Here is a 27,031-nt window from a genome sequence, read left to right as displayed (position 1 = left end):
TATTATGTATCCCTACTATCTTTTCATAGGCATACCCTTAATTCATTACCTGACAATTCATGCAAGATATGAGATTTGGCATAGATAATGAACATGAAAGTTATTAATAAGAACTGGTATTGCTCCTTGCAGTACATGCACTGCAAGATTAAGTACCATAACTCAAATCGACAAGACGCTACAAAAGAAAATAAAAACCCAAACAATTTAACAGAACAAAGAAAAGGCTTGCGTTGCACTTCTTATCTGAATAAACAACAACATGTTGTTGAATAAACAACAACAATGCTATTTTCCCATAGCATTGGTTCATTTCATGTCAAGAAATTACCTGCTGTTTCAGAAAATTCATCTGTATTACTCAAGAGGTTCCTTGGACTATAACTTTTTACCATATTTTAAGTTGGGGATTCAATTTGATGTCCTAGAGACCAATGACACATTGCTGTCTTTGAAACATCTAGAAAAGAATTAACTTCTGGAATTTAAACAAAATAAAAAATCCTAAAGAACACAACTTCAAGTTTCACTCTACACAGTTATCCTTAAAAATGCTTAATAAATGAAATGATTATTATAGTATTATCTAGAGTCTTTACATTTCCATGGATCACACTTCCATCACTGTAATCCTCTAATACTACAAGAGACTATCACAATTCCTTCTGGAAAAGGAGGAAAACAATTTTACAGGCACGAAAACCAGAGAACCTTCACCGGCACTTGTTCTCATAGCCATCCTTGTACCGCAGTATTTTCACACGGCAAACAGTACGTACACAGCAAAGAAATATCAAGACCTGCTGTCATTGGTCTACACTAAAAGATTGCAAAAAAACCTAGAATTTTTTAAATTAACTTAATTATCAGGAAAATCACCACTGGTTCAACTATCATCTAGTAAATTAAGTCTCACCTTTGGCCCATGAGATGATTTCTTCTTCACTTCAGAAAAAGACAGTGAGTTACTGGGAAGGCTGGGGAGATGAAGGCTCTGCCCTGAAGAAAACGATGTGCCATCTGACATTACCATCATCTGTCATAAGAGGGAAAGCATGTCAGTAAAACATTACCACCAACAACAGAGTCTCAACTGCCTAGCAAATCACATTGGTAGGAGAATAAAAGTCCAACATATCCATGTCAAACACATCTCAAGAGGGGATAGTTTAATGGAATCACACTGGTAATTAATTAATTTTCCCCAAGAGTCTGTTTTGCCCATGATATTAACCGGTAAGCAACCTCCCTGCCTGTGTCCTGACCCATGAACCTTCCCACCCTATCCTCTCCCCCTGCCCTGTTGAGGAGGCAGAGTGAGTTACCAGGGTTAGCCAAGGTTAACCTGCCACAAAGAAACACTGTAAAAACAGACTGAGGTTTTAAAGTAAAAGCAGTACGTCTCTAATTCCAGCTTTTAACTTCAAGCTTCTGCGTTATCTAGAGTACAATAAACTGGGTGGCTTGTAAGCAAGCAGACAGTTTGCTACTAAAAGGGTCTAGCTCCCTTTCTTGATTTTAAAGACTTAAGTACAAACAGATCATTTCCAGAAAGCACACGTAAATCAGCCATTACTGAGCGGTTACCTGACATGTAAAGATTAATCCTTCCATCTGTGGGAAACCCAGCTACCATCTTGTCTTCTGCTCCAGTGTTGCTGTGCCTGGATTTTATGATTCCTACCACAGCCATTCATTTATCTATTGTTTCAAAGCTCTAAATGCCAAAGACGGCTTTACCTGCTGTCTGACAAGCCCTGCAAAGCTGGAAAGAAAATGCAGAGCTCTGCACCTGCAAGGAAACATCCCTCTCTTCCCACAAGCTCAAAGTGGTGCTGGTTTTGGGGATGCCATATGTGGTTACCCTTGCCTCTTCAGACGACCAAAACATCCTCTGACTCAGGGGACAGGAATGAGCTGACCCATCGCATGCCTCAAGCACACTACATTAAAAATACTGGGAAATCAAGGATGTAGATATGTATATTCAAATGCTACCTCTCCAAGTCAGGATGATATTTTATTGCCTACAGCTTCCTGAAAACAGGATTTCAATTTTAAAAAAAAATCTAAAAAAATTATTTAAACACCACTCCAAATGAATCTTGTTGCAGACCACCTTGCTCAAAAGATACATGGTAACCTGGGGAATATTAAGAGACATATCTAGGTAACAAAAATTACTTTTTATCAGCCTGTTTTCAACACTGTAGCTAGATTCCAAAGGCGGAAGAAGACGACAATTAAGCTGTTCCAAACCAGAGCCTGCCAAAAGCCAAAGTCTGAAAAATCACCTGTCCAAGAGCAACGACGTTCTTCTTGTAATCATGGCAATGTTGATTGCAATTAGGTATTGTGAATCACAATAAGTGATCCTTTTGCTGGAAAAATACTTTTTAATCTCAACTTGCCAAGGCCTTTGGTTGCATTAAACTCAGCTGTATAAAAGAGAAGGCACAAGCTCACAAAGAACAATCACCCAGAAGGAAAATCTATAGCCACATGTGCACACCATAAACCTGCACAACAGGTAAAGAAAATGCATGTCCCCATCATTATTTTCTCTCATAGAGCACGTCAAATGGGTGTTAAATAATATTGTTCTTTAAGTGAAATTCCGCAGTATTTTTTAAAGCCACAAATTTTTAAGAACATATCATTTGCATAACACCAAACAGTCATTCAGAAAAAGCAAAGTTACCCATTAGTTACAGAGTTTACGCAGAAATTTTATTGCCCAAAGTAGTTTTGTTCATACATTCATATGACAAAAAAGATGCATATCCATGTGGAAGACAAATTTAGTCAGGAGAATCAGCGTTTGCCCTACCCTGAAATTAAAACCAAAGAAACAAAAACTTTGCCAAAATTCTTTCTCCTAATGTTGGAAGCTGCCATTTTCTCCCTGAAGCATAGAAGTCTGACTCACTGAAATAAACTCACTGAGGTTTAACCACTGCATAAATTTTCTTTTTAAAATTCAGAAGCATTGTAGTTTAGAAATATTCACATATTCATGATTGTACACAGGCATTCTTAGAAAGCTGACTATTTTTTAAAGTGCATGGACTTCTAAGATAACTGAGTTTCTGGCAAGTATTTGGACCATTAATAGTCTCCATATTACAGACTGTTTCAAAACAGGATCACAGTCTACAGAAAGATTTAGAGGGATGGAATGAACAGCGTTAGTACCATGTGAGGTCTGATTTGGTAAGTCCAGTTACACATAAGAGAAAATAAATCCTTCACTGGTTTTAGGAAACAAAATCTGGACATATCAAACCACAAACCCTACAAATTTCACAAACCCTATAAAAAAATACTACTGTAAATTCCAAATTTTTATGTGATTAACAATGCATGCAGTTAAGACTGGACTTCAGTTCAGACTACAGACTATACCACCTTTAAAGCTGACAAAAAGATGACAGGAGACCAAAAAGTCTCATGTAAAATTAACTCTTTGGTGCCTAGATAAAAACCACACACTTCTCTTTCAAACAGATCTCTGACAGAAAAATTATATGCTCCTCATCAAAGTCCCCTATATAACAACAACAAAAAAATTACTTTGACCTCTCAAAGAAAGAAGTTAATATTAACACTAACTAACATCCAATATGTTTGTTTTCTTTGTCAAGATCATCTATGTAAAAAGCTCCTATATTACCAACACTTTTTTGAATTAAGATGTATTTCCATTTCGGCTAAATTTAGGAAAGTGACAACTACATATCCAGTTTAAGGTTATGGGAAGACGTCTGCTGACAGAATTACAGCAATTTCTGCAGTGGGTAACTGCCCTTTGTTCCCCCGTTAGTCAAACACAGAATCACAGGCTGGCAGATGTACTTCCACCAGCTTTCAGAGTAAGTCCCTACTTTCACATTGCTTCTACCACACTGGAAACACATGCTGCTTCACTGTGGGCCTGCCTGTGTACGTGCCTCTATTAAGCCAAGGCTACACCAAAGATGGAAGAGTGGGAATGAGCATATCACAGCAAGACACTACTACTGCAGCAAGAAAAAAAGCTCACTGATCGCATAGCAATAACTCTCCAGCACAACCTACATGCACTTTTTTCACTTGTTTCCTCCTTCCTGCATTGCAAGTTTCCTGCTATCTTACAGCTGCCTAGAGATACACCTCAAGAGAAGGGGGACATGGCTGCAGCCCATACTTGAGCCAGGCAGCCAGGGGCACCTGCAGCTGGTACTTGTCTGCACCCACAATGAATCACTTCAGTGACAAATCCTTTGGAACATGACTAATTCTTCTTCTCAGTCCCTTCTGAAATCAACAGGTCAGTGGGATCAGCCAGACTAGTGGAATAAGACATTAAGTACTGGTGTCAATGAAGCAAGGTGAGACAACAGTAGTCTTTAAACAAGTCAGTTTAGACAGCCATATAACCACACTCTGAATTCACAAACACGCAAAAAAATGAAGCTCTAGTTACAGTTTTGCTGTTCCCTCAAAGATTTTGCTTGACTGTATTTAGCAGAGCAGAGATCTAGCTAACTGCAAAGCTTGTCTTTCATGGGACAAACAATGACTGTAATAGAATGTGTAAAAGTAGGGCATTAGCTGGGCTTGTTCACAAATATTTTAAGTGTTTTTATAAAGTGTGGATTAGGATACCTGGTACTGGATAAGCACTAGAAAGATGGCCAAGAGAGAACAGTTAGTTTCAGAGTTTAATACCAGGGTACATATAATACAGGAGCTGCAGAATAGGCTGTATGGAGAACCATGTCAAGGGAGGTGATTATCCCACTCTACTCTGCACTGGCGTAGCCTCACCTTGAGTCCTATGTGCAGCTGTGGCACCTCAGTACAAGAAGGACATCATCAGACTACTAGAATGTGTCCAGAGGAGGGCAACCAGTGTGTTGGAAAGGCAGCTGACACCACTTGACTTGTTCAGAACATAAGGCTGAGGGATGACTCCACTGCAGCCTACAACTTCCTCGAGGGGGAGCTGCTGATCTCTCTCACATAATTTAACTGCTCTGCTGGTAGTGCATCTTCCCTCTAGCTCACCAAAAACTCACTTCACCAATCTTCAGCTGTTGAGCTTGTATTTAAAACCTTTGTCTACCAGTTGCTTTAAATGAAAGACAACTTCCAGGACAAGGGCAAAGGAAAACCTACTTTTCCCCCCAAAACAGTGCATAGAGGAGAGCCACTGATATTCACGTTATTGGCTAGGAATAATCAACCTGAAGTGACCAGTCTCCACAACATTTGAGCTGCTGGCGTCTTAGAACCATAGAATGGTTTGGGTTGGAAGGGACATTAAAGATCATCTTGTTCCAATCCCCCAGCTGTGGGGCAGGGACGCATTTCACTACATCAGGTTGCTCAAACTGCCATCCAAACGCCCTGCAACACGGCATCCACAACTTCTCTGGGCAACTTGTTCCAGCACTTCCCCACCACCACAGTAAATAATTTCTTCCTGATATCTAAACTTACTCTCTCTCAGTTTGAAGCCATTTTCCCTTATCCTAACAACACCTGCCCTTGTAATAAGTTTCTCTCAGGGTATTTCTAAGGGCATTCCAATTGCAAGACAAGTGAGTGCTATGGAAAGAAAAACTGCCATGCATTTAATTTATGTAGTTCCATCACTTCTGAATGGATCAGAGAACAACTGTGCACTACCAATAACCATAATGTAATAAGGAACTCTCTTCCATCATTCCTATTCCAGCAATTTGGAGAAAATTATTAAACTGTAATACCTTGTGAATTGTAGTAGCTTGTACTAAACCTACTAACAATTGATTCTGAAGTCTCCTTAAAGAAAAAAAAAGAATGGACATTTTGAAGACAACATTTATCTACCAATATATGCTTGACAACTTGGAGTACCCATGTACCCAACAAGAACAACTCACTTTCAAAACAAGATCTTGCTTTTCATGTCCTTATAACATGAAGAATGAGGAACAATCTTAAAATGTTCCATGAAAGCTGGTCTTCTTTAATTGCCTGTTTCTACAAATGCACACAACTGCAGGGTGCTGCACCAGGGCCAGGGCAACCTCTGGTACCAATCTAGGCTGTGGGATGAACAGATGGAGAGCAGACCTGCTGAGAAGGACTTGGAAGTGCTGGTGGAGGAGAGGCTGGACACAACCCAGCAATGAGCACTTACAGCCCAGAAAGCCAAACGTGTCCTGGGCTACACATCCAAAGCAGGGTGGGTAGCAGGGCCAGGGGGATTCTGCCCCTCTGCTCTGCTCTGGTGAGACCCCACCTGCAGTGCTGCATCCAGCTCTGGGGTCCCAGCACAGGAAGGACATGGACCTATTGGAGAGAGTATGGAGGAGGGCCGCCAACATGATTAGAGGAATAGAGCACCTTTCCTACCAAGTACAGGCTGAAAGAGTTGGGACTGTTTAGCCTGAAGAAGAGAAGCTTTGGGGACAGTTTATAGTAGCCTTTCAGTACCTAACGGAGGGCTACATGAGAACTGGAGGATGACTTTTTAGCAGGGACTGTTGCAATAGGAGAAGGGATAATCATTTTAACTTCAATATGGTAAATTTAGACTATCTATAGCAATGAATTTTTTTTACAATGGTGAACCATGGAACACATTGTGCAGAAAGGTGGTGGATGCCCCACCCTTGGGAACACCAAAGGTCAGGTGTGTGGGGCTCTGAGCAGCATGATCTAGTTGGAGATGTCCCTGCCACAGCAGGGGAGTTGGACTAGATAACCTGTAATGGTTCCTTCCAACCCAAACTGCTCTGGGATCATGCCAAGCCTGATGCATAGGAGTCACAGATCTACCACCCCACACACGTATTTACACAGTCAGGAACTGTGTGAGCTGTCACAGGTCCAGACCAACACAATCGCCTTATTAATGCAAATTAGAGCTCCTACAGGTGAATGAGCCACTATCAAAAATCTGTTGCCTGTCTCCCAGTTTTTAATTTTCCTGAATGAAAGGAGGCCATCAATAAGCTGCAATAATCAGATCCACAGCAAGCTACCGGTTGCAGTTTCATTTACTGCGCTGCTCATCAAAGAACACCCTCATACAGCATATTCAGAACAGGCAGTGAGCTTTACCACAGTGTGCTGCAGAAAAATTCCAACAGCACTTTCAGTAAGAGCTACAAGATACATATTAAAATTCCGGGAAAAATGAACCATTACTACGGCATTTCGGCAGCACTCATCACAAATGGTACTCATCATGCACCAGTAGCAGACAACTGGACCTCTTTGTGTAGCTCAGGGCTGCTGCACCCTGTGTCATTTTACAGCGAAGAACAGGTTCCTACACATCACTTCTTTCAACATTAAAGAGTGCATTTGAAATATGGGGGGAAAGTAGTAATGATTTTAAATGACCACAGCAGCACTAATAGCTTAAGCCATGATGATAAAAAATCAGCATGGACCCCAGCACGAGCTATTGAACATGGGTATGTGGACCTTGTTTCAAAATTCCAGTGGGTAACACACTGCTAAGAAAAACCTAGCAGTAATACAAGTTCCATTAAGGCTGAAGTTCCAAAATATAAATCATTACCTAAAAAAATACAGTCATCCCGAACAACTATTATTTATATTTAAACCAATATAAAAAAATTTTAAGTTATTTGCTTGAAAGTAAAGTAATATGTACTTTAAGAAAATTCAATTACTTAAATATGAAAAGCATAACATTAAAGATAATCTCTTCCCTAGAGCAGCATTATACCTAAGGTTGGTTCTGGGAAGAAGCCAACTATTCCAACTGACACAGAGGAATTTGCCAGGAAAGAGGGAGGATGGAGAAAAGAGGGAAATCCCCGTGATTTCATCTTCATTACATGGATTATGAGCATAGGTTTTAGAACTGGCACTATGCAGACATCTCAACTGACTGAAAAGACATTTCTCAAACCATTAAGCAATAAAACCACAAAGATAAGAAAAAACCCTCAAACAGCAGAATGCAGTGGGTTTTGGCAAAACCTACATTTTTACCTTGATAATTTTCTCTAAAATTGCACTTCACTCAGAATAATTCTTTGTCTCTCTGACTCATTAACAGATTAACTGTCTTTAAGGAATGAGCTGTCTTGTTACAGAAGCAGTGCTCTTGTATTTCCTAATGAATTTTACAGAAAGCAATAGTAAAGGACACATCTGTCATGAAATAGAATCATTACTACTCCAAAAGTGACCTATTTCTTGCATCCTCTAAACATGAAACCTCAAGCCATTAACAGCCATTTGCATTTGTGATAAAGCAGTGAATGTTACTATTTTTGCCCACAGGGGTAACTGCTCTCTAAGAGGTAGAGAAAAGGTTTTTCCTTTTAGGAAAGAAAATTCAGCTATTAAATGTTGTCTGTATACTCCTGGATTAAACAACCAATTTTGAGCCTCCTGCCAAAAAGGTGGAAATGTTTAATTTCCAATTAAATTTCCAAAACAAGACAAGCATTTTTATTTAAGTATTTGCAGCTATAAGAGTATCAACATGCTATCTTAATGTAGACTGAAAATATTTTCACTACTTTTTACTGCAAGAATTGAAATTAGGTTATTTGTGATATCATATTCAAACAAGTGACACCTGAGCAAATCTTTTTTTCCAGTGGCAAAATTTAATTCTAAGATATTAGGCAGCTGTCATTCAGCATCTTCAAAATTAATTTATTTCTACTAGCTCATTAAACAGAGTAGGTGTAATTTTCAATTTTTTCTTGCAATTGAAAAACATGCAAGCCAAAAAAGCAATAGAACCAGTGCTACTGACAATATAAAATACATAAATGGAATCAGACCCTGTTTGCAAGTGTTTTCTGTGGGAATCAACATTCAAAATCTACTTCTTCAAATTTGAAGGTTTCTCTTAATGACTATAATTTCCCAGTGTCATCTCTCTCTTCTGAAATCCATATTCAGCAATCAGAGTGCCGTCTCTTTTTCCTCAGGGTCTCTCTCATGTTTTAAGGCTGAAACTGATCACAAAACGTAACTGAAAAATCTAGGTAGGAATGACCACATAAGGGTCAATGCTTACTGGTGTTTGCATGATCAAAACTTCATTCCTACTGTACTTACTCAAGCATAATTTCGTGCTGTGCCTAGACAATGAGCTGTGTAGGAGACTGCATGTATACAGTTCTGTCACTACCAGTAGCTTGATGACTTGCTTTGGTAAGACACAGATCAACTAAAAGTCACCATCTGTATCCAGGGTATCCTCGGGGATTTCAAGCAACAGATTGCTAATTCACATGAGTATACATGTATACCTGGTATACAGATGATGAGATACTACACTGAGTAAATGGTGCAAAAAACTCTCAGGGGCAGCATTTCCACAGCAAACCTTTGTAAAAGGAATGTCATTCAGAATATGTGTGTGTATATATATATAGACATAAAGATATAGAACATAAACAATGCATGGTTTGGTTGAATTTGTCTAGTGTACTCTTGAAAATGTTTTATTTCTTCTGTAAACATCTCCTTTTTTAATTACAAGAATAGGCTAACTGAAAACAGGTGAATGGTAGAGATGGATTTGAGCATAACTAAACCTTTTCAAGGCGCTGTGGGAAGTTCAGTGGAGAAAATATATTTCTGAAAGTGGAAGGCTATATCCAACTGGCAAAGTTTAAGACTGAACCCAAAATTTCTATTTACCTTCCTGATTAGAGAATCTCTGAAGCCAAATCAAATCCTTCTTCTAAGGGCTGAAAACGTAAAAGTCTCTTGGAAAAGAAATCAGCAAGTTGGTGACCTCCTAATAATGAAGACTGACTGCACATTTATGCTTCAATTCTGGTGATATCAAATAAAATGCTACAATACAAATATTCCACAGAGCTAATCTACATGATTGGTACCACCCTAAATGTCCTGTTTGCCTTAACTAAAGTGGCCACAATGGCACTGCAAAGGCGTACTACACCTGAGTTCTGACCTTCTAATTACTTGTGATGTCCCAGTGTTACACTCTCAGTGAGCTACAGCATAGCCAGTATCCCTTACTGGACACAAAGGATGGAGAAGGGTAACAAAACTTTCTTATCCTGAAAGACAGAAGAACTAGTTAATGTTTGGGCTGCCACAAGATATATGTGTGGGGGAAAAGGGGCATTGAGAGCATCCAAGAGATAATTCAAGGAATCTGCAGCAAAAGACAAACACAGTGGCAAGCCTATACTGAATATGGCAGCATGCAGGTACCAGGTGAGCCTGCACTTCTCCCTCCAGAAGGACATACTATTTGTAATATGCATATGCTTATGCAAATGAGAAATAAGCATGTTTTGTAGTTCACGCCAGTCAGTTCATGAGATAAGTGGAGAAAAACCAATCAGATCTGGGTTTTGAGGTGCATAGAAATCATGCAATTTAGACCATTATTTAAAAGTTTCTAAGCAAAAGCCCACCACATTAAAGCCCACCACTCAATGCTACCACTCAGTGCTTTACATTAATACAGTATCTCATTCATTTTGAAGGACATGAGCTTCATTTTGCCAGATTCCTTGCCTATCAAAATTCAGCAACTTGTTACTGTTATTTTTTCTTGAAGATAGCCATAAGCTAGAAGTATTAATTGTTTTGACTTATTTTTAAGTGCAAACACCATCTCATACTTTATTATCCTGTAAATGCTTTTCTTGGCCTAAAGCATAGAAGTTACAAATAAGTTAATGCTCTGTATAGAACAGACAACAGACTGAATTCACATACTTGGAAGGGAAAGTCAGCTTTTCAGGGTTTCTACAGGAGTCAAAGAAAAGCCTGTTTCCAGCATTTCATAAAGTGTAATGGGCTTCTCAGCACCAGGAGATGTAAGCCCTTCACAGAAACTTTTAGGGACAAGACAGATAGAATGCTATTACATTACTTCTGTCAAGCTGATCAGATAAACTCCCAGGTCACAAAGTCCACAGAGGGATGCAGAAAGCACTGATAACTTCAGGAGAAGGTAATAATTTCTTGGACAGAAATCAGGGAAACGGAGAAAAAGTAAAAGCCGTGCAGGCTGAAGCATTCAGAAGACAAAAAGCAATGATGCAATGCATTTTAAGAATGACCACACTGATATATTCAGGGAAAGAATTTGATCAAAACATGCCACATTTTATTGTTCCCACTTAGGCAACATTTTTGCTTTTGTAAACTCAAGAAAACTAAAATTAAAAGGAACAAAAAAGTAGCAATAAAAAGGAAGCTTCCTATTCTAACCTCTTAAACCTTTACTCCCCAACCCCAAAGTCCCTGCTGGCATTATTTAGATTTATTACACTTGTGGTTAAAGCTTACTAATCTTATCCAGTCTCTTGTTAACAAATATTAAAGCAGTGGCTCACAAAGTTTTCCAGAATACAATCTTGATGTTTTATTTGCAAACACACTAAAAAGTCAATATATTGTTGAGACACAGATACCCTCTCGCTCCTAATAAATGCAAACACAAAACACTGCTGATGCTTCTATTTTGATTTTTTTTTAACAGTTCTCTTCTATAGACAGGCAACAGGGTCTTTCAGACTATACGTGCTACTTAGTTTTGCTTTGTTTTCGAAGATTCCCTTCAGCAGACTGAAGATTCTCACACTAGCTCCCTCTTATCTTCAGCCCAGAACCTACTATTGTCTAAAGATACCAAAAAGGGTTACCCACTTTTATGATGACTGTTTCAAAATAAAGATAGGCACTGGCACTAACACTTATAATTTCACAGCATGAAGGCTTTCTTAGCATCTCTATCAGCGACTTGCTAAAGCAGGCAAAACACACTCATGAGGTCTGCAGAAAACAATCAACTGGGGAGCAAAGCCCTTGACACTTCAGAGCAAGCAGGGCTTGCATGAGGGACCCGGACACCTGGATGAATGGATTAGCAGCAGCCTCATGAAACACAGTGAGGACAAATGCCAAATACCAAGTACTGCCCCAGCAAGGCAGAGCCCTGCAGCCATGCTAGGGCTGGAAAACAGCTCTGGAGCATGCCCTGGGCATGGGAGGGCTGTGAGCTGAGCCAGGGCCCAGGCAGCAACAATGGCTATCGATGGCTATTCTGGTGAGGTGTTCACAGCCCTGGGAGCCAGGGGAGGGTCGGAACTGTACCCTCTGCTTGGTTTTTGTCAGACTCTATCTACATACTGCCTACAGTTTGGATCTCTAACACAAACGCCAACAACAAAATGGTGGGAGGTGAGAGGAGGTTACTGAGACTGTGGGGAGGGAGACTTCACGCTGCAAGAAGTGGCTACAGGACTAGAGCTGGCTCAGGTCAAAGGAGGGATGGCTTCAGGGGCATCCAACAGCTCCTCCATTCCCTCCCATCAGCATGGCACTGATCAGAGGGAATGCAGAAGGCATAGGCTCTTCACAGTGGTGTGTGGAAGGAGGGCAAGAGGCAGCAGCCCAACCTGACACAGGAGAGGCTCAGGCCCATGAAGACGGCCCAGCAGTGGAGCCAAATCCAGGGAGAGTTTCACACCCTGGTGAGGAGGGGTGAAGTCCTGAGCAGACCCCATGGCTGAGCCTCTGACAGTCCCTGGCAGAGTGAATTATGCTGTCATTGTGTGAAACACAGCAGAACAATTTCCACTAACAGACAAAGCGTAAACCTAAAGGTTTGGCCTTTTGGGCCCCCTCATCCCTCCAAATGGGAAAACTTCCTTTGGCTTTTTCACATCACTTAATTCTGGCAAGACATAAAGAAGTTGGTACATTTTTCTGATTCAGACTGTGTAACATATTACATAAATTTAGGCAGGTTTGTTTATAGTTAAAAGTTTTGACTTGTTCTACCTTGTAACTATTGAATTTATTCTGCTTAATATAGAACCATTTCTCTTTCAATGAAAGACACTATTTTCTCATTACTTCCATCACAGGATCATGTATTTAAGGAAGGCACATGATAATTTGTTCACCCATTCCCCTTAAAGACACACACCAAGCTCCTGTATGAAGTTAATCACAAAAACACTTCACTTAAGTAGTTTCACAGTTAGGTCAATCTTTCTCATATAGTAATCATGCACCAGCAACAAGCAGCAACATCTTTATTGTGATGGCTTTTGACATGGGTGCAAGACTCACCCCTCCTGCCTTCAGCAGCTTTCTTCTGAATTCCTCTGTTGGGTTGTTGAATGTGAGCTTTTCACAGCGGAGGTGATTTACTGGTGGGTGGCCTTCAAGGTGCAGGAATAAGTCATAGTCAAACCGAACTTTCTTAGGTTCTTCCTGAGGGTTGAAAATAACCAGATAGAAACATCTAGCACCAAAACTAACTAAGTTGAAAACAAAGGCTACATAAACACTGTCAATTAAAATGACATAATTTTTAACCATTCTCTGTGTTCTCAGACACATATGGAATTAATCAAGCGTCAGTTGAGCTACAGTAATTTAGAGAATCACAGAAGCTCCTATCAGCCCTTGATAACACAAGGTAAAATGCATGAATTTCATGAAATCCTGACAAGGCTTAATTGACACTGTTAAGTCATGATTGGCCCAGGCTATAGACAGGCATATAGGCAAGTATCATGATTCAGCTGAGACAAGGTAACTAAATCAAAAACACAATCACATTTCTGAGCCCTAGAGAGTATTGAAGACAGTGTAGTAAGTTTTGAACACAAATGTCTCCACTGAAGCTAAACTATCGTTTTCTTCACAAGTTATAGAAAGGGGGAAGTATGAATCTACTGCAGCCAACTACACTTGATCTCTTACTTATGGGGTCTGCTCATTTCTTAAAGAAACTTCATTGCCTTGAACAAGTGTGGTCAGATAGATTTAAAGTGTTCCACCAGAACTTTCAAGCAATTAAAATTCTCTGCCACTGCAGTGAAAAAATGAAATTGAATGTTCCCTGTACCAATATGGAAAGAGAAAAAACAGAAAAGGCAAATTTATCTTGGGAGATATCACCAGTGCTCTAGTGCTCTGAGAAAGCCTCAGCTGGAGAAGGACACTGGTGGCATCAGACAGACTTCAGTATCTTCTATCTGGTATTACAAACTGTGTACATTTTGTGTTACACATTTACACAATCCTTCTAGAAGCTGTATGTGCATTAAGTGCTTTTTTAAGATGCTATTAAGTGGCCCTTCCTCCAAAGGTCCTGATGTGCAATGGAAGTCACAAAAGCCTTAGAAAAGAACAAAAGTAAAATGGCAACTTGAAAAAAAGTTTCAGGAAAAAGGGAACCATGAGGGAAGAGTAGGAAGAGATACAGCAGAACCCTAGCACATATCCAACACTGCATATAATCAGAATACATGCTCTGTTCAGTGACAGATGCTTAAAAAATTCACATTAAGCACGTTGAATTTTGATTCAGGATTCCAAGTATGGGAAGAACAGAAAGCATACAAATCTCAGTTATTCTAGAAGTTAAATCAGAGGCTTCAAACACAGTCAAGGGACATCCTGATCTGTCCCATCTCTAGACATGGAGCAGAAACAACAAAAGGACACCTGAACTAAAAGTCTTGCCATTGTCTGTTTCTGACAAAAGAAAGCAGTTCCTCTACATGGACTATTTTCATAGTTCTGTCATAGTTCATAGAAATTACAGGTAATTTTCAAAGGCAAGCATGGATGACATTTCTTGTTGCTAGAAATAGTAACATGATTTCATACAAAAAAAAATTGAAGTCATTTATTCCCTGGTCTGCTTAGAAAACTGCAAGTTGCTATAGGCAGCAAGTTGGTACCAGCAGCTTTGCCATAAAAGACAAGTTGCAATAATTCATAAATGGTAGTCTTCAAACAATTTTGTGGAAAGTCAGATGAACACAACCAGCGACTAAAAAGCAGACTTACTACACAAAAGACTGCCAGTACCACTGCACTGCCATTATTTCAGAACAGGGAAGACAGAATGGGCTGCAGTTTATGAGCCTTATTCTATACAGACTGCATTTTTCCAGAGTAGAAGTCTTTGACCTAAAAGCATTTTTAAGGACTTCATCTCAATGACAAACTATAGCCTGCTGTTGCTGAATTTGGGGGCAGGGGTTGATTGCAATTTCTGTAACTCTTTAAAGCTTAGAATATTTTTCTATCATGGTGAAATACGTATTAAATTTTCTACCAATTTCAGTTTAGTTCTGGGAACATAAGTCCTTTAATCCTCTGTGCTCCAGGCAATTTCCTGTACCCTACCTCCTTTCTCTATCCATGAGGGTATTTTCTGAATCAGAAACTGAACAGTACTCTACTTTAATAAATTATAATGGTATGTCTCCTCTTCCTCCTTCTGTCTATCTCCTCTTTTTCTGTATTGGAATACCTGTGAACTGCCTTGTCGGGGGGAAAGAGCAGCTGAGCCAGAAGAAAGTAGTAATTTGCCAGCTCAATTTTTGTCCCACTCCTCCTTTGTATTGCACCCACCCCAGGGAAGGGCATGCTGCTGCAGCTGTGTGGGGGACTAACTGACTCACAGTCCAACTGCTGCTTGTTGTATTCCACGACACCAAAAAGGGGTGAGGGATGTTTGCAAACTTCCTAATCCCACGTGTTGCTTGAGGGTAAGGAGAGCCGTAATCACTGCTGCCCTCTTGATCTCAGTCTAAGGCACAACTTCAGCTGGGGAACACCTGAGACTTGCAGTCTCCACAGTGAGAAAAAGAAGCCACAAGTCTGAGTGGAAAGCTAAAAGAAATGTTGGGCAGGAAGCTTTCTGTAGAGATGCTCAATGATTGACTCCCTGTCTTCTGCTTTGTCCGTGGGATGAGCATTTAATAGATGAGTTGAAGAGACTGGGCTGCTTTTCATTAGATTTCCTGAATGAATCAAAACAGCTTCCCTAATAGAAACAGAGCTAAAAAGCATACCAAAAATCCAATCAACTCACTGAGGCAGTTCTGTTTCATTTCCAACATCAAACAGGGTAAATCTGAAGATCTGCTCTTCACAGATTGATACAGGGAACATGTCAGAATTACCTGCTCAAAACCTACAACTTCCAAAGTGCCTGAGCAGAATTATCCACACCTCACACCTTAACAGGGCTTTCTGTGAAAGATAAAAGAATACTGGAATACATACTTGAAGGCACACACAGCTGATCTCAAAAGAAATTTTAAGTGATCAGGGTTCCAGAAAAAGTCTTTTACTATGCATTTCTATTTTCTTTCTGTTTTAGTCTTTCACCAAGCATTCAACACATTAAAGATATAATGTTGACTTCATTAAAATAATAATTTCAAACTACATCTTGCTAATATAAAATAAGCACACAGATATCTTTGAATCATGTTAGGTATCGTAACAGCTCCATCAAGGTACATGACATATAAAGGGAATCTAAATAACTTTGGATATTAAGGTAGTGTACATTAAACTTTGCAAGATTTTGCTCTTTAATTTCACACAAATCCAGTTGTTTTTATCTGAACTAGTTATTAGTAATGCAGACCACGTTATGCACAATTAAAGAAAACCTCTGTATTTGCTATTTGAGAGACTCACAGTAAGTGCAGCAATTACTTAGAATGTGAGGTATCACAACAACGTAAGTTTTGTAGAATGGCACTGGGTTTGGTTTGAGCCTGGTTATGTTGAACATAATGAGTACTCCCATACAGTCTAAAAGAATGCTTTTTAACAGACCAAGGATGCAAGATTTAAAAAAAGATTGTTTTGAAAGATCAAAACCAGAACCAATTATAAAGATTTGTAATACTAAAATAGAACAATGAGTTCATTAAGTAATCAACATAATCAAGACTGGTGTCCTTTCCTCGAGTATAAGTGGCTCTTAAACTTCTTTAAGCATTGTTTAAAGTCTGTCCACTTTTTAGCAGGGCTAGTAATTCTTCTGAATAGTTACATTACACATCTCTTTTTTAGTAAGGCAATTTTAATTTCACAGAGTTATCTACTAAATACTGTCCACCAAGAGTCAATATTGGGTGCAATATTGTTGAACTTCTCCATCAGTGACTTGGACGAAGGGGCAGATGCCTCCTCAGCAAGTTCATTGATGACACAGAGCTGGGAGCAGGGGCCAATACCCCAGAGGGCCGTGCAGCCCTTCAGAAGGGCCTCGACAGGGTAGAGAGATGGGCAGAGAAGAACTGTCTGAACTCCAACAAAGGCAAATGCAGGATCCTGCACTGGGGAAGGAATAACCCCAGGCACCAGCACAGGCTCGGGGCTGATCTGCTGGGAAGCAACTCTGTGGAGAAGGACCTGGGGGTCCTGGTGGACAAGAAGCTGTCCATGAGCCAGCAGTGTGTGCTGGTGGCCAAGAAGGCCAGTGGTGTCCTGGGGTGCATTAGGAAGAACATTGCCAGCAGGACAAGGGAGGTGATGCTACCCCTGTACTCAGCCCTGGTGAGGCACATCTGCAGTGCTGTGTCCAGTTCTGGGCTCCTCAGGACCAGAGAGACACAGACCTGCTGGAGCAGGCCCAGCAGAGAGTGACGAAAATTGAGGGAATCTCTTTTAGGATGAAAGGCTGAGAGAACTGGGCCTGTTCAGCCTTGAGAAGAGACAACTGTGAGGGACCTTACTGTTTACAAGTGTCTGAATGGGGGCATCAGTGGATGGATCCAGACACTGCTCAGTGGTGCTGAGCAATAGCACAAGAGTCACTGAGCGGAAACTGATGCACAGGAAGCTCCACCTGAACATGAGGAAGAACTTTTTTACTGTGCAGTGACCGAGCACTAGAACAGGTTGTCCAGAGAGATTGTAGAGTCTCCCTCATTGGGGATACTCAAGAACTGTCTGGACACAATCCTGTGCAATGTGCTCTGGGATAACCCTGCCTATGCAAGGAGGTTGGACCAGATGACTCCCTGTGATCCCTTCCAACCTGACTCACTCTGTGATTCTGTGAAATACAATTACGCATTTCCAAATATTACAGTAATCTTGGGTTGAGGAACAACGTTGATAAAGACAGCTTTAAATCTAATTCTTAACCAAGTTTACAAACTAAACTTCAAAACTTAAAAAAACCCCTAACTTCCCCATGTTTTTTTTTTCCTAATGAAAAACGTGAGATTCCATACCTTGTTTTTGAAGTAAACCTCAATTGGTAAAATGAAACCAGCATATCCAGATTCTTCAACTTTGTAGGGTGGGTCCTTGCACACTGAAACAAAGAAAAAACAGTATTAACACAAAAAAACCCATGCTTGAAATTCGTAAGCAAACCACATGAGTAAATCTGAGACAATAGTTCTAAGTGGCATTGATACAAAACTGCACACACGTGGTAGGATGTATCTGCAGCACAACTCAACCTGAATTTTGCAAGCAAATTTTTCTTGCCTGCATAAAACCTCCACTTTATGGATAGGAAATCTTTATTTCGAATTTGAAAACTTTATTATTGGGGAAGGGGAAACACAACACAGCATTCCATCACACAGTGAAGAACATGAGGAAGGTTAACTATGGTATTATGATAAAATAATATCCAGGTTTTCTTACAGGATTCAGCTTCTGTAACAATACAGTGAATATTACTAGTTATAATACAGTTTTTTCCTTCAAGTTCCCAGTTTAATGCAAGGGCTTTTAATTACTTCAAGTCCCCACAGTACTGAACAGGAGATCTCTGAATAAAGTGGCATTAGCTGCCAACTCCAGACAGTGACAAAAAGCAGGTTGTTACACAACTTGGAAAAGAAGCCATCTCTGCCTTCTCCTGTTTGACTGCATGGCAATCTCATTACAGAATTTAAAGTCCATGTAACACATTAGCACAAAGGGCAGCTAAGCTTGAGAAACCATGCCTCTAACTGCAGCATCAACTGAGATGCTTCCAAATGCTGCATCGCTATGTATGACAAATCACGTCTACTGCACTACCATCGCAGTGAAGGTTTCTCTACTGTAGATTGGTAGAATAATGCAATTAATAACAGAAAGGGTTGACTTCTTCAAGAAACATTTCCTCTAGCTCTCTCAACCTAGCTGACCGGAAAAAAAATTCAAGCTCTCAGATGAATCATAATTTGCTCAGATGTATACTCCTTTCAGAATTGCCTTGTAGTTTACAAAAAGAATGTATTCCAATCAACTGCACAGGGCCTGATTACCAAAATTATTCTTTTTAGCAAAGCACTGCAGATGGGCACTTAAAATCCTTTATCATCCTGAAAACATGACAAGGCCCTTCAGATACATCCAGGAATATAAATATACGTTCCCAATAGCGCAATCAGTACTTCGGCTTTCCGAGGACATGCAAGCTTGATTAATCCCCAAGTAAACAAACACAGCAGAATTTTCTATTACTACCGTGCCATTTTCCTCCTGGTTTGCTAGCACCAAGCCCCTCAAGAGCGAGGGGGATTACAAGTCCTTGCTCACATGCTGCAGTTGACTATCACTACCTAGTTCACTCCATTCAGCTAACAAAAAGAGCAAGAATAATCGCCTCTACACACTTCTGCAACACTGTCTTCTTGAAGCTACAGAAGTTACTTTGTTTCATCTGGCAGAAAAAAAACGAGGAGCTACAGTTTGCAAAGCAGGATTTAAAAGGTTTCGAAAAAAAGCATTATGATGATTGGTCAAATCTAAGAAAATGGTTTCAGACTAAGGTCTTCAGTTGGAAACTGGAAGAACATCCCAGAAGTAGTATTTCACCTTATATTGGTACATCTTCTCGTAAAAAGACTTGCCAGCATTTGAAAAATGTAAATATAATAGTCCTAGTTAAGCACAGAGGTTACAGTAATACACATTGGCAATTTTTCAGTCAACGATAAAGGAGTCTTCCTGCTCCTTCTGTGCCTTCAGAAGACAACTCGAGGAGAAAGCCTTCACAATATTTTTTGAATGTTCATGTACAGAAGACTGAAATCCACTTAAACAAAAATGGGGAAAGATTGTCCAGCAGATATTTAATCAGATGGAAATGTAGAGGCTTTTGAAAAAGTGATTTCAGGCTGCATATTTGTGACGAGTCACAAATATCACATCAACCACTTCCCAAGCACTTAATTGGTGCAGAAAACCTCATTAGCATAAATATTTTTCATTGCTTCCCTCATTTAGCTCTTCTTGCAGATTTACACAGCTGTTTGCCATGCTGAATAGCACCTTATCAAAGTCTCACAGTCCTTTAAAGAGTCTGTAACAGCTGCCAGTTTTGACAAAGCCTGGAAAATGGTCTACAGAACAATCATCAGGAAACCACTCTGGGTGTCTTCCCAAACTGAAAGACAGGCTTTTAACACAAGGAAAATTCTAGTCTTGTGAACAAAACCTTCCTGAAAAGAAACAGAAGTGACTGAACAAAGCTCAGTGCTATTGTGCATGTGTAGACTGCAGCTATTACATTTTTCTCACTTTTTTTGCGGAAGCCACCACTGGCAGAAGGTACTGACAGAAATGGCATCTCTGGGCACTCTGAAACAGCACTCCCTAGCCTAAGTTCTTTTTGTTTTATTAGACTGTCATAAGGAGTAACCAGGGCTGCAGTGACATGTATGGTTTAGGCAAGCCAACAGGAAATCATCCTAGCAAGGTATGCTGAGCAGAGAAAAGAGAAGTGGCAAGAGTTATGTAAACCGCAGAAAAGAAAGTAAGAAAACATACAAAAAAACCGAAACCAGACAGGAGAGGAGAAGAGGGGAAAAATCCTAAACCTGTCATGCCAGAGGTAAAGAGAAACAAAAGCAAATTGCAAATATATACCAACAGAACACAACCAACAACAGAAACTAGGAAGGAGTGATTTTGAAAAAGGAAACATCTGGAAACCCTAACAAATTTCCCAAAGCTTGCTAGAAAAAAATTGGCTATGCTAGACTAGGTACGTCAGCAGAAAACACTATCCTGTTACAAACAACTTCCCCCAGATCCAGAGGGAGAGAGGCATTTCACCTCTGACTGCTCCTTTCCTTTAAAGTCGCACCTAAAATGCATTTCAAGTGCCAGACCAAATGTCTTGAACACCATTATCACTAAGACTTAATTACTATAGCCAGTTTTTTTTCTCCTAAGGAAAAAGCTTGTATGATCATGATTTTCTTCCTCTCTACTGTATCTTTTGACTAGGTGGTCCAAGTTCAAGGCAGTCTCTACCACAAAAAACTGGTGTCTGAGAAGGCAGTTCCAGAGAACATCTTCACTGAGATGCAGGAAGAAGCAGGCAACAGCATACAGAGTAACAAAACAATTATAAGAGTGTCTCCTGTCACAAGAACTGTAGGTCCAGGAGAATTCAAAAAACATGAGCAAAATTATACATATTTCTTTAGATGCACTGGCCAGATTATAAAGGGGGGGGGGGGGGGGGGGGGGCTGTTGCCTTTGTAAGGCGAAAGAAGGCGTTTAGCTCAGTTGATAGAGCACAGTGCTAGTAACACCAAGGTTGTCCATTCAATCCCTGTACAGGCCACTTAAAATGCTGGACTCGATGATCCTTGCAGGTCCCTTCCAACTCAGAATATTCTGTGAGTTCATGGCACTGACCTGTTATTGTGTCTTTGCCAGAATAATAATTTCTCTTCTCTCATAAATGAAAGTTTTAGTCTTAACATATTTGCAAATACATCTGCTAAACAGATAGATCAACTAAAACAATTTTAGGTGCAATTTTGAAATAAAAATAGGAGCTCATGCAACACAATCATACAGCTGAATTCTGTCCCTTATGTTCATCATGTTTCATTGTACTGTGGGATGAACATTGCTGTAACAAGCAGTAACTTGGTATGCTTAAGGCCACAGAAAAGAAATTAGATCAAATAGCTAAAGCTATTGTCAAATGCTGCATAGGAGCTTGAATATAGGTGAAACCAAATGACTAGTCAAGTTGTAAAAAGACAGAGCGAAGAGTGGAAGGCATAAAAGCTAGAGCACGAAGGCTCAGGTCCTAGGACATGAAGAAGGTGGAAGGACAGTTTTCCTTAATGCTGAAGAACCATACACATGCGCAGACAGGTACAACTGCTCCGGTGATGAATTCCAGTACTGTGCACGCCTCAGGTGCTCACCTAGAGTATACGGTCACTTAACCTCCAGTGACAGAGGACTATTCAGACACTCAGCTGCAATGCTAGCTGTATTACAAACAATTCACGAACAGGAATAGTCAGAAGCATACTGGTTATGATGATCCATTCATTTTGAACTGCTTTCACATACCAACAGGTTCCAGTTATTCACAGACGATGAAAAGTTATTGAAATGCTCCTCAAACAAAACTCTGATCTCCTTTTATGACCAGGTGACCCGCCGGGTGCTAGGACATGGGTTGGACTCAATCCATGTTGGAAGAGATGGAGGTCTCTTCCAACCTTGTTATTCTGTGATTCTGCCTTCCAGCAAGCAATTGCAAGTTATCAGTGGGCATCAGTAAAACATCATCATTACTACTACTTGATTTTACAAATAAAGATTGTTTCTCAAGAATGGTTCGGTATCTGTTTAAATTACATTGCCTAATCATACTATCAAGAGGCCCTGCAGAGAGACCTTGACAAATCAGAGGGCTGGGTAATCACCAACTTTATCAAGTTTAACAAAGACAAGTGCCAGACTTTGTACCTGGGATGGAGCAGCCCTGGATGTAGGGTGAGACTGGGGAATGAGACACTGAAGAGGAGTGCTGCAGAAAGGGACCTTCCCAAATCAGGATATTCCATGAATTTGTAACCCTCATTCTATATGTAAGAAAGAGAGGAGAGTGTTCAGTTCTCATCCAGTGCATCCTACAACTGAATTCTTTTGATAATGCCTGCAGAATGAGTTACTCAAGATGACAAAGCCAGAACAAGCACTGATTACTATCTGTCCCCTGGTCTATCAGGAGAATAGACCTTTTCTGCAGCTCACATGAACAGCTTAAATCACTTATCTCAAATGATTTATTTCTTTATTCCACAAATGAAGCACTACTTTTCTTTCACAAATGCATTCCCATGGGTTGCATCAGACATTAACTGACACTGAAGGAACAGATGCAATCAAGCCACAATGACACATTTTACTAACAGTGACTACACTGAAGCCTTTGGACATAATAATAATAATAATAAAATTCTAGTTAAAGCTATCTTTCTTAAAAGCTTTAATATGAGATTCATTTGCCAGTCTAACACTGTTGAACACTTCATTATGAATAGATTTTTTTTCTTTGTTAAATATACAGTTAGAATATATATAGAACAAATAAAGGCAAAAGTTCCCTTTAAACAGACTTCAACACAACATCAGGATGATGCAGAATAATGTCTGCAAGAATTTACACATATTTTATGCATCCTGCAGGATATTCCAGGTGGGTGCTTGTAAGAAGTGATGCCTTCTTAAAGAGAACTGGTTTAACCACAAGTTTTTTTGTACTAGTATTTTATAGATATTTGCCTATTACTTGCTCATATTTGACCAATTTTTTCCCTCTATTCAACACCACCTTCATTAAAAGAAGTCTCAAAACCAAGAAGTGGCATTCATTTTCAGAGGAAGGCAGATTGTGGAACAAAATCCCTCCTGCATCAATAAGTCAGCTTTATATATTCAGCTGTGATTTCTAGAAAAGCTCTTTGACTCTGCTATCCTGCAGCTCACCTTGCCAGCTGGAGGGGTCCAGTACTTGGATTCTTTATTAAAAAAAAAAAACAAAACAAATCAAAACAAAAGAGCCTGGAAGAGAATGGCTCTGTTATTTTCTAACTTCAGGCACACCTCAGCCATTAATACAAAAAAAATTCTAGGCAGGTTCAGACAAAAACTAGCAAGAATTACTAAGTTGAGCATGGGTTAAATGGTACATTAAATGCTAGGAATAAGGAGTGCCCATTTGCTTTATACTTTATGTTGACACGTACTTCATGAGAAAGATAAAACCCCGTGAAAGTGAAAGCACAGAAGGTACTAGAAGTTCAAAGACTAGGCTCTCAGCACTGCATTTACAGATATACTACATTCCCTGCCTCACATACAGAGTGACCCGATTCCCACCACTTCCACCAACTGGATAGGATAGCAAGATGCAGCTTATAACCCCTTAAATAAAGTGAACCCTAACTAAATTTTGGACTGACATTTTCTATCCTCACTGCCTACTGCCTGACCATTGAATAGCTTCTTCATCAACTGAGAACAATCTAATACACAAGATAGGAGAGCATGGAAGTCTCCAAGTCTGTGGCTGAGCTTGGACTCAGCCACACCTAGGCTCCATCAGGAATTTAGAAAGCAAGGGGGTCCTCTCTAAACCTTGTGACTCAGCAGGAGGGTCTCGCTTACCCTTTTACATGCTTACTCTGTTCCACCTCTGGTCTCCGTGTAAATCTATATCCAATTTTGCTTTGTGTACTTCATCCATGTAATAAGTAATAGAGTGAACCTTGCCATTGAACTTTTTTAGTCACAAATTTGTATTAAACCTGCTTTTGCTAATACCTTTGACGGTGATTTTCTAAGTGACCTAAACCACTCATCTCCAGTCACTGTTACATGTGATGGAGCTCTGTTTTCCTGAGGATGGCTGAATGCCTGCCTGCCCACGAAGGAAGTAGTGAATGAATTCCTTGTGTTGCTTTGCTTGCACACACAGCTTTTCCTTCACCTATTAAACTGTCTTAATCTTGACCCACAAGTTTCTCACTTTTATCCTTCCAATTCTCTCCCTCATCCCACTGTGGGGAAATGAATAAGCTGTTGGGTGGTACTTAGATGCCAGCTGGGGATAAACCACAACATTAACGCTCCAGGACTTCCAGCAGAAGGACCATTTTCCTGATATAGAAAGCTCCTCAGGCAGCTGCACACTTTCAAACTTCAGTACACATTGCAGATGGTGCAGAAGCCCCTCCTCTTGCCTGAAGGACATGGAAAGCTGTCAGCTATATTCTGCACACACAAGCAACAGTCCTTAGACAGACATTCAGAATTTACTGGAGATGTCCAGGACCACTTATAGTTTATGCCTTCCATCCCTTCTGTCTGCTCCCTCAGGTTTCCTCCAAACAAGATGGGAATGAGAGAGAGATGGGAAAAGAAAAAAAACAAGTATTTTTAAACTGAAGTAATTCCTACATTTCCTGCTTTAATTCTAGATATTATTTTTTTCAACACAAAGCATTTCTCAAAAATTGCTGTTAAAAAATATACATGTTTCAGGTATCAGTGGAGTAAGGGACTTCCAGAAAGCACCTGATCTAGAAGTCTTTCTTAGACAAGCATGACACTAAAGCAAAAGAAAAGCCCTTGAACAACTGAACTGCAGCTAAGGCTGCCTGGATAATAACATAATAAACCAAACAATTATCTTTGATGGAAAACACATTAGGTATAACATTAAAAACTCTGACAATAAATGTCAATTTGCCCTGTAGATACCATTAGTATTTTAGGAGTAATAAAAATTTCCAGTAATTGTGCACTAGGTACATTCTCATATTTGTATAGAAGGTACAGCTCTTGGGACTTTCTCTTTTACTGAGAAAAACAGGTGCAACAATTGCAGGATTTGAAATAATTTCTTTCTTGGTTATTAATTATATACCTTTTCTTCCCATTGAAGACTTAGCATAGAGAATATTTTTTCTTAACTTCCAGACAGATACCTAAAACAATAAATCATATTCTCTATTTTAACTTCATTATGCTGTGCAAGCATCAAAATGGGAATAAGCATTTCAGAGCCAACAAAGTCAGACTCTATACCAGTGATGCCATAACTGTGTCAAAAACTTGGGGTTAAAAAGGTTTTACAAGCAACCCAAGACTAATTTTTTCCATCACATCTCCATCCTTCATGGTTACTGTACTTCATTAATTGCAGAATGGGTCAGGTTGGAAGGGACCACAAGGGAACATCTGGTCCAGCCTCCCTGCTCAGGTAGGGTCATCCCAGAGCACATGGCACAGAATTGTGTCTAGACAGCTCTTTAATATTGCCAGTGAGGGAGACACCAAAACCTCTCTGGGCAACCTGTGCCAGTGCTCTGTCACCCACCCAGTGAAGAAGTTCTTCCTCACGTTCAGGTGAGCTTCCTGTGCACCACTTTCTGCCCATGGACTCTTGCACTGTTGCTCAGCACCACTGAGCAGAGCCTGGCTCCGTCCTTTTGGCAACCCCTCCTTAGATACCCATAAACACTCGACTCCATGTCTCTCTGGTCCTGAGGAGCCCAGAACTGGACACAGCACTGCAGATGTGCCTCACCAGGGCTGAGTACAGGGGCAGCATCACCTCCCTTGTCCTGCTGGCAGTGCTCTTCCTAATGCACCCCAGGACACCACTGGCCTTCTTGGCCACCAGCACACACTGCTGGCTCATGGACAGCTTCTTGTCCACCAGGACCCCCAGGTCCTTCTCCACAGAGTTGCTTCCCAGCAGATCAGCCCCGAGCCTGTGCTGGTGCCTGGGGTTATTCCTCCCCAAGTGCAGGACCCTGCAATTTCTTTTGCTGAATTTCAGAGAGTTCTTTGCTCTTCAGATGTAATATACTGAAAAATATAAATTTTGTTTGTATTGTCTACCTGATTACCCTCCTGAAGCCATTCAGAGTAGGTGTACATACAATCATGGATGCTAGTCTACCTCTCATAATTATTTAGAGTGGCACTAAGAGCAGGAAAAGAAATATATCTCCCCAAACACATTTTATTCATACCATTCACTAACAAATGCAAAAATACAATGAGCTGTGTTAACTTAAGCAAAACATAGATGTACTAATATGATATGAGCTTAAACTATCAAAGTGTATTGCTAAGGCTAGAACAATTATTATTTTAAACATTTTGTTTACATGAATCTGCCTGGTTTTTCTGCCTGCCACCGAGCATTACTTGTGTAACAGAACAATATAAAGCTCTACAATCAAATATATCCTGAAAGGGAGAGACTTGCAGTTTCTGTTGTTAATCATGTTAATTGTTTACAATTAATATGATGTAAATGTATGCTTCAGGCATAAACTGAGTTTAAGACCTGTGTTTGCATACAGGTGAGGGAACAACAACTATACTATTACACTGTTAGGAATTTTGAGGAAAGAAAACAGCCATGTGAGGATAATGAGAGATTTAT

At 40.1% G+C, this 27,031-nt stretch overlaps 1 protein-coding gene across 1 annotated transcript in view; it reads right to left on the bottom strand.

Annotated features, from left to right (window-relative positions):
• Nucleotides 1-27,031, bottom strand: part of MLLT3 (MLLT3 super elongation complex subunit) — a 121,672-nt gene that overhangs the window by 44,156 nt on the left and 50,485 nt on the right. Inside the window, exons 3-5 of the mRNA XM_032096795.1 lie at nt 18,036-18,118; nt 13,102-13,245; nt 917-1,036 (exon numbers count right to left, since the gene is read on the bottom strand). Of these exons, the coding sequence (XP_031952686.1) occupies nt 917-1,036; nt 13,102-13,245; nt 18,036-18,118 (347 nt within the window). The remainder of the gene's footprint in view (nt 1-916; nt 1,037-13,101; nt 13,246-18,035; nt 18,119-27,031) is intronic.

Source organism: Corvus moneduloides, chromosome Z (genome assembly GCF_009650955.1).
Source record: "Corvus moneduloides isolate bCorMon1 chromosome Z, bCorMon1.pri, whole genome shotgun sequence".
Classification (NCBI taxonomy): domain Eukaryota; kingdom Metazoa; phylum Chordata; class Aves; order Passeriformes; family Corvidae; genus Corvus; species Corvus moneduloides.
This window is presented reverse-complemented; position numbering and strand designations above follow the sequence as displayed.